General features: G+C 37.2%; 1 protein-coding gene across 2 annotated transcripts in view; it reads right to left on the bottom strand.

Annotated features, from left to right (window-relative positions):
- Positions 1-9,061, bottom strand: part of pex5lb (peroxisomal biogenesis factor 5-like b) — a 64,443-nt gene extending 55,382 nt beyond the window's left edge. For both annotated transcript variants that reach the window (XM_082174008.1, XM_082174007.1), the window contains exon 1: positions 8,734-9,061. In XM_082174008.1, the coding sequence (XP_082030134.1) occupies positions 8,734-8,754 (21 nt within the window). In that variant the 5' untranslated portion in view covers positions 8,755-9,061. The remainder of the gene's footprint in view (positions 1-8,733) is intronic.
- Between the last annotated feature and the right edge of the window lie 397 nt (positions 9,062-9,458).

The raw sequence follows: 9,458 nt of genomic DNA on the forward strand, positions 1-9,458 counted from the left end.
TATTTATTATATTTTAGTTTTGGCCTTGTAGAAGTTCTGAATGGCTGGTAATTTAAAATTTAGTAGACAAATTAGCTGTAGAGTCAAAAAGTTCATTTCATATCCCGATTATAAATAAAAGGATCTCACGTGGCAGGAATCCATTAAATAAACACTCACTGACGAATGCCACATAAAAACATAGTAAAACAACACCATAGAGACCCAGGTCTTGGTCCTCTCTCGTCCTTAACTGTCGTCACTGCTTTTATTCTTCCGGAGCTCCGCCATGGGACTCGAGAGCGGTGTGTCGCTCATTAAAGGCCCACTGAAGTGCCTTGAAACACATAGCATTTTTCAATGTGTTGACGTAATTTCCACTGAAACAGGAATACAGGACGAGACATATCGAGCAATCCTCCCCTTTTTTAAAATTTCAGCTGCAGCTTCAGTGTCTATTTATAGTGTAGGGGGCGGGACGCTTCAGATTCTAGAGAGTATTTGATTGGACAGAAAATCTGATGAGAAGCTGAAGTGCAGAGGGATGTCACCAAAATCATTGACCATATTGGTGGTGAGAGACTGTATGTTTTGAATACTTATAATTAATACTTCCAGATTAATTTAAATCCTCTAAAAGTTTGTAAAATACAATACACAACCACTGTGTTTACAAGTCCTTTATTTTGGATGAATACAGTTCTAAAAATAGCATATTTTATACAGTATATTAAAGTATCCAATATTACCTACATTTAAACCCATTTAACAAACTATTTAGATTTAAACGTTTATTTTTAAAAAGTTATGTAGGTTTAAATTTTTTTTTAAATTGTACGTTTTTTAGAATGTAAAAACATTTTTATTCAAGTGTAATGAACTGTTCTTTGTTATCCATTTTTCATCAGAATTGTATTGTATGTGTGAAATGTCAGTGAGATTGACCCAGCTACTAACTCAATGGCTGGGTAACACAAAAACTACCCAACCATGGGAAAAAGAATCCCAAATATTACATCCCAAATATAACAGGGTCAACCCAGCGTTTGGGTAGAAAAAAATAACCCAATATTTTTAGAGTCTATTTCTTTAAATGGTTTTTATTAAGTTTAGAAATAGGAGTGGAATTAGTGACTCAAAAATATCTATTTATATAGAAACTAAAATGATCATTGTACAGTTTTCTGCCTAATAAGTTTTATACAGTATAAATGTGGTATCGGTTTGGAGGTAGGTTAAGGGATCTAAAATATATCTATTAAATGGTAAAAATGTAAATACACAACAAACATATTTATTATTATTTCATAAATATTTTAAATTTCTACAGCTGTAAATATGTTGTCAATACATACGCTTCAGTATCTATCCAAACAAAAAAAACGATTTCTTTACCTGCAAATATTAAGTACTAATTCCTTCATATAAACAATGAGACCATGCAGGGTGATTCAAGAGAACTAAGTGCACTGTGACAGTAGTGTTTTCTACATTTAAAGGAGTCCTATTGTGCTTTTAATTTTTTTTACTTTAGTTGGTAATGTTGCTGTTTAAGCATGAAAACATATCTGCAAGGTTACAAAGCTCAAAGTCCACTCCAAAGGGAGAATTTTTAAAAGTGTAACAGAATCTACTTTTTTAAAGAACTACAACGAACGGCTCGTTTGGACTACAATGCGTTTTTCCCGGATCTTGTGTCATAATGTTCCTCGTTTAAAAAATCCCCGTCCCCGGAACACACAAAAAAGGTGACGAGCCCTGGATGAGCTGTGCTAGAGAAGAGTTCTTCAGACTTACGTGCCATCCAGAAACTTGCGCTCTGCAAGTGAACGTCGTCTCGTGGTGCCATCTCAAAGAGGCACAAAATCTCTTTCTCGGACCTTTACCTGGTCTATTCCCTGCTGGTGGAATGACCTGCCCAACTCAACCAGAGCGGCTGAGTCCGTGGCCATTTTCAAGAAACGGCTGAAAAAGCATCTTTTTCGGCAACACTTGATCCATTAATACTAACACCTTATCTTCTATTCTATAGCTATTATCTTATAAATGAAAAGTATACATACTGCGTTAGATTAAACTGGGAATGGTCATAGCACTTGCATATTGTTGTCCTATTGTTAGTTTAACTGCTTCTATTGTTCTCATTTGTAAGTTGCTTTGGATAAAAGCGTCTGCTAAATGAATAAATGTAAATGTAGAAGATGAAGAGTGTTGTCACAGTCTTTTCCACCCCGGAAAAACATTGTCCTAAGGCAGACGATTTCAGAGTGGTTAAAAAAACGTCAGGGTCTGAATTATGGTCGAATTGGTTTGAAATTGACGCCATCCTTAATATTTACATCTGAGTAGAGCTCGGGTTATGAGGGGCGTGACATTTCCCGAACACACGCTAAGCGCTGCCAATCACAACACAGGGCCAGCTAACCAATCACAGCACACTGGACCAGCTAACCAATCACAGCACATTTCGTATATCGGAAAGAGGGGCTTCATCGAAACAGAACCTTAACAGTGCATTCTAGCCAGACAGGGGAGAGGATGATGTAAAATATGTAAAATCAACACTAAAAGGGCATAATAGGACCTCTTTAAAATGACAAAGTAACTGTTCTTGGAAAAAAACTTATTTTAATTGTATTTCTATTAATAATGACTAGTTGCCCACTCCACACTTAAAATGCCCACCTCACAACAGCATCCCATAATGCCATTGTTTTCACATATTCTTGCATTCTACTTTTTCACACTTATGACTCATTCGATATTTAACAGACTAGGCTATACACCTACATGCTAAACTTGTGATTTTTGCGCAGCCAGAAAAAAAACATAATTCCAAACTTCTAGCTTACTCCACACATGTCAAGCAAAGATCACAGCTTTTGGTAAGAACAAGAATATTCAGTTAACTTGAAAATCCTCTAAGCAATACCTTGGAGAATGAAGCAGCCTAAGGCTGCATCAATCTTTGCTCATATGCGAGGTCAGTGTCGGCTCCACTGCGGCCCACCAGAGGCTTATTAGCATTAATCATACCTTCAGCAACCATACTCTATTCAAAGTTAGACAAAAGACCCAGTTTTATATGTACCCATGCAATTGTCTCTTCACAGTGACAAATGGAAAATGTTTGGTTAGAGCATATTTACACAAACTATAAGACAGTAGACAGACATTATTTGAAGGCCTGGCAAGGATGCGAGTTTAATCCGCATACGCTTGTAGGTCAAAGAAAAAAAAGCCTATGCTATTTGCACTGTGCTTTTTTCAATTTACAATAATCCTCTGCGTTTTGCACCTACTTTCACCAGGGAATATGTGTGCCATCCACAGTGGCTGCTGTGTCAGATGGCGTTATGTGGTCTGTGGCGTGTGATCCGGTTCAGGGAAAAGAGGCACAACAGCTGCAGTGTCATCAGCCGAATCCAGTTGCTTTAAGTGATTAGCAGTATAAGCTGCAGTGAAGAGCAACCTGCCTTAGGGTTCACATCTGACCCATTTTTTGAAGGCCGGAGAGGATGAATTCCATATGAGGCCTGGCTTCAACTCTCCCAGGATTCAATGACATTTAAGTATACTGTGTTGAATTCATGAATGAGACTGATCCATTTGCTTACATTGAAATTGGTAAGTTCAGCAATTTAGTGCTCTTTCTATAGAGCTCGGTATTAGTGACAGTTTGAAAATCTCTCAGGTTACTGGAACATTGTGAGCTAAATGAGTGAGCAATGTCTGTTGATCAATGTTTTATGGTACGGTTCGATTTTCATTGACTTTCAAAGGCAGTCATCTAATTTCTAATGTTCCGGTGCAGACCACACTGATCCGTAGGGCTGTTATCCAATCATCAATCCGGCTTTTAACTTTTACAGTGGATTTGATATTGCTTGTTATGTGAAAGAATCGCTGTGTCATATCGCTGTTTTAATTGCACAATAAGTGCTCCTGTTGTCTTAAAATCAGTTTTTTAGCTTCTACATTTTTGCTTCAGATCCATTTAAAATTGTCTCCAGGGCAATTGTACTCATTTTCAGCATTGAGTTTATGCCAAATGTTTTGACCCATTGTCATGGTTAGTTGTTTTTTCCATACATGCCATTTTCCAGAGGTTGAACTCAAAAATGGAATTTCCCACCATATTCTCTGACTACAATTTATTGTTATATTCCTTCTCAGGGTAAAATTGTCAGGTGCAAGTCAGAACTTTTAAACTAAATTATTAAAAATATATATATAATATGTTCTTTCATTACCTATGGCTCTTTTCATGGGTGCTTAAAGTGGCTTTTGTAACACTAAATAAATGGTTTCTTTTGAGATACTTTATGGAGATGGTATATGAAGACAATTAGCAAAAGGCTGCAAACAGGTAATATGGATGCCAAAAATCATTCAGAATTCATTCATGTTACTGTTCAGCATTTTTCAGCATTAATTTCCATTGTGCTTAATTTGTCCTATTATGGGGTGCATTTCCCGAAAGCATTGTTATCCAAGTATGGTTGTAAGTTCCATCGGTACCATCATAGTTCAATGATTCAACAAAACCATAATTCCAACGAACATTCACAAACAGCTTCACAAAAACTGGTTTGAACAGCGCTCAACCTGTGGTTAGAAGTTAATTTAAATTAAATTATAATAAACCAAAATTAAAATACATTTATTTCGCACTAAGTATAGTACAAATCCATTAACATATTAACTGACATATCACTTGATACTTACTGATATAAATATTACAATTAAACTTCATTTGGACTACTTCTTTATAGCACAATGCACATTTCTTAATATTAAGCCTAAAATATCACTATTAGTAAGGATAGTAAGATCACTGTATAATATCAGTCATTAAATGCAAGATATTTAAAGTGTACCTAAAGTATACTTGCAATAGTTCCACTTTAGCACAATCAAATATACTCAAGTACAAAATTAGTTCCAATTTAACAGACTTCAAGTATATCAATTTAGTATACCAAAAGTACAATTGTAGGGTATTTATATTAAGTACATAAATATAAAAATGTAGTATACTTAGCATAAAATAAATGTATTTCAAATACATTTAGGTATGTATTTTATTTTCACTGGGGGACATGTGGACTTAAATAGCAAGCTAACATGCAATACATTGCTATATCTTTCATTCCATTTAAATATATATAAACACATTTTATTCTCACTCTAAAATATGCTGGGTTGTTTCAAACCATGTTTGGGTCAAATCTGGACAAACCAATTTTTAAACCCAACAGTTGGGTTTGTCCATATTTGACCCAAGCATGGGTTATATATATTTTAGCATAAATCAGTGCCCTTTATAAAGAGTGCACAAGTGTATAAATGAATAAAGGGAACCCCGGAGTCAAACATCACATAAAGTAAAATGAGTGAAGTGAAGTAGTCCTCAGATACAGTAGCATGTCTGTTACAGAAATTACGATGGAAAGAAGTAAGAACACTCCGGAGTTGAATGAACCGCATAGCTAAACGGAAGTAAAGTCTACACCAATTACATATTGAATGTCACGCGATAAAAAAATAAAATAAAAAAAAATGTCCTATATATATATTTATTTTGATGGAGATGCATTAATGTTTCTACAGTTTCAGGAAACAGTCAAAACAAGCTAGTTCATTTATCGTATGCTGCATCACACTTCAGTGTTTACGCAGCGAGTTATGTTGTTGTCTGGGTAGGGGTGGGCAATATGACCAAAAATGTTATTTCACGACAACTATCTATATCTTGATATAGCTGTTTTTATTATTTTTTCTGATTAAACATAAGAACAGAAAAGCTAATTACAAACAGTAGGACAAATACAATAGAGCAAAGATACAAATTAAATATTCGTAAATATTCTTTACATATTTCAGCAACAGTAGATTTGTTTAACATGAACTGATTCTAATTAAAGATACCAATACTGATTCAGTCAAGAGAAGTGAATGAAAGAGAAACCTCTGTCTCTGTTGTTTGATTAAAATGAATGAGACAGACAACAGTTTATCATGCTGCTGTCCCTTGACCGAATGAACAGATCCAATTTACTGACACACATCCAGTTTTCACCCAAATGTTCACATTAATTTAAGACATAACCGACTATGTTTACGTGAATACTTCCCACGACGGGCATTTTGACATTATTTTGTGTCTATCTGACCATTCAAGCGCAATATGACGGGAAAGAGAACTGAATTCGCGATCACATGCTAAGAGAGGCGGCTTTCTGGGAGCGCTTCTTACAGAAAGCCTGTCAGATGACTTCTCTTTTTCACAGCTTATTGCGCTTAATAACTTTATTAAACATCATACACGTTTCCGAATTCGTGATTGCATGCTGTCTAAAGGCCAATTTATACTTCTGCGTCGGGTGCGCGTAGAAGGTACGGCGTAGCATACGCATTGACGTGTACCATACGTCGTACCCTTCGCCGTACCCTGACGCGCACCTCCTCAAAAATGTAACTACGCGTCGCGGCGACGCGGACCGCAAGATCTGTGATTGGTCAGCTGGATAGCATCGCGTTTCCTCCTATGCATTTCCGGAATGATCTTCTGCACTCTGCACCGCCCGCCCGCCATTTTTAAATTCCGAAGATCAGTGAAGAGCCATGGAAACAGACCAAGTGACCGAGAGATTGCTTGAAGAAGTGCGGAAATACAGCCATCTGTATGACTCCTTCAGTCGCCATTGCTCGTAGAAACCTAAACTCAAAACAGCCGCGAGGAATGTAAACACAGTGGAACTGGAACATTAAAACCCACCCGCGCCAACTAGCGTTTCGGCGGTGTAACTGCAGAGCAACACAGACATTCGCAGAAGTATAAATGCTCACGACGGCGTCGCCTACGTGCGTAGCCTACGACGTACACTACGGCGTACACTCGACGCAGAAGTATAAATTGGCCTTAAGAGAGGCGGCTTTCTGTGCGCGCGCGTTCAGCTGTGTGTCAGTCAGCGTGAGCACCGACCGCATTGAGTTCTTTTTCACTCTTTATTTTCTCTTTCATGCATGGTTTGTAATCACTCTTACGTGTAAATGGTAGTTTAAATAATACTGTGCTATGCGGATATATTTACATAGTAAATACATAGTAAAATCCTTAACGATAGACACTTTATACCGTGGTCATGATATGTACCATCATCCCGCCCAGCTCAAGCTCAATGTATTGAATAACTAAAAATAAGAAAAAAACATTTTACTTGATTTCTACTCCTCTCAAATGCTTAATTATCACACATCTCAGTCTGCTAACCTAAATGGGACAACAGTAGTATTACAATTCTCTACATAACAGTTTAGTGGAGGTGAATTTTTATGATAAAAGGGGTACAACACATCAAAGGGCTTTCTCACCCTTCTCTTTTATAGTCTCGGCTGAACTAATGTTCCTTCAGAAGGCAAAGCCTAAGCTATTCGTACATGGGAATAGCTTTACCAAAGAAGGTTTAGGTAGGCATAAAGGCACACTCTCAAGCATTATTCTCTTTCCTCTGAGAATTTAGGAAAATGTTAAGTTCATCCTTATATCAGTGAGAACCAAAGTAGTCGAATGACTGAAATGCACTAAACTAAGCATATATCACTCACTCTCAGAGTCGTATATGCAGATTCAGAGAATCCAGTGCTGTGAGTGGCAGAGATCAGTGGGAAGATTGTGTAACATCCAAAAACCACAGTAGCACCATTCAAGCCTTTATATTCAAACATGTTTTAAAACATCACTCTGTTCCTCCTCCTTTGCATCTACAATATCAGACAGAAACCGATGAGGAAAAGAAGCAGCCACGAATTGCGATGCAGCAAAATACTTGCAAACACAAAACACAATTGTAAATCGCAAACACGGATTTTCCTTTGTCCGATCATGAGAAACGTGACACAGACCTGTGGTCTAAAACCATCCTACTCAGATTTACAGCTTGGTGAGACGGAAGACATATTTATCTTGAGGACTCGGAAGCAAACCACACTTGATGGCAGTTCCCTGAAGTGCAAGCGCAGCATCATCAGTCATGTGAACGGCAGCAGGCAATATCTAAGTTCATCTGACTCAATGAAGGTCAAATTCCTTCCAAGTCCAAAACATGGACGTTGAGCCTGCAGTCATGAAGGGTTAATGACATAAATGCTTATTTAATCCATTTTTTATTGATGAAATGTCTTGTTTTTTTTAAGGAAAAAGGAAATAAATGCATAAACTGCTTAAAGTTCTTAAAAAAAAAAAGTGCAACACATTTATACGAATACATTTTGGTATTTGCATAATGGATATTGAGGAAATACCATATAATTATAATACTATAGTATATTTGACCATATAGTATAGTAAAGCCTTTCAAAAGTTATCTTACAATAATATGACACATAAAAACTTAACAGGGACTTTTTTTGAGGCCCTTTAAAACAAAGGTGTTTTATTCAATGCATGACACAAATACAACCAGAACATGGTGTTCAGACGTTTAACGTTTCAATGGGACAAAACAATGTCTTGAAATGATCTTTTCTTCAGAGTTAACGTCCTCCTCATGCAATTAAAGCTTATGTCGTGAAATGTGTTTTGCCCATTGCTCACATGCTAAAATAGAGCTTAAAGAGTGCGATTTGACCGGTGAGAATAGTATAAACTCCTCAATTTGAGGATGATTTAGTTTTCACATGCGCACGTGCCGGTAAGAGATGCTTCACGCGCCGTTGGCCAATAATACATTAAGAAGCATGCCAGCTTACCTGTGAATGTCCCTGGTACATATTCAGTCCAAGTGCTGAAAACACCCGCCGTGTGTTGGTACCCACTACTGTAAATTGTCAATGTGGAGGAGAAAGATGAGCGGAGCAATCCCTGAGTCTCGAGATGTTGTTTTCATGCTCCGGCTACGTCCACGTGAGGGTTCCTCGTACAGGACCTTTCACGAGACCGAGCATCCGAGTTTCTGACGTTCATGTTACATGTTAGCTTCGAGGTAGAGGGTTCGTAAAGCAAGAATGGTCTTCCTCTTTTTTCCCCTCGGGTTATTCCACACACTCCTCAGTGGAAACGTTCGAGTCCCAGCCCACTTGAGCGCGGAAACGCCTTATTGAGCAGAATGCCACCTCCCATGAATAACATCAACACTCAAGATGTGCTGCTGATGCTGGAGGAAGAGGAAGTACACTACAGTACACTTTATTAGTGTACTTTATACTGCTGAGTGATAAGAGGATGTTAATCTGATGAAATTGGAAACAATTCACATATAGGCTACATGTACTTTCTAAATAGCCTAATTTTATTTATTACAGGCTAACAAAGAGTATTTACAATTAGTTCAGCAAAATAAGTAGATATTAACAAAGCATTCTTCTTTATTATGTTACACTTATTATAGCCTACTAAATAAAGTAAATGTTACAGTACACTAATCTAAAATCACACTAATCTAAAGTTTGACATACTGAACTCCTCAATAAATGCT

Source organism: Leuciscus leuciscus (genome assembly GCF_965113295.1).
Source record: "Leuciscus leuciscus genome assembly, chromosome: 6".
In the NCBI taxonomy this organism is placed as follows: Eukaryota; Metazoa; Chordata; class Actinopteri; order Cypriniformes; family Leuciscidae; genus Leuciscus; species Leuciscus leuciscus.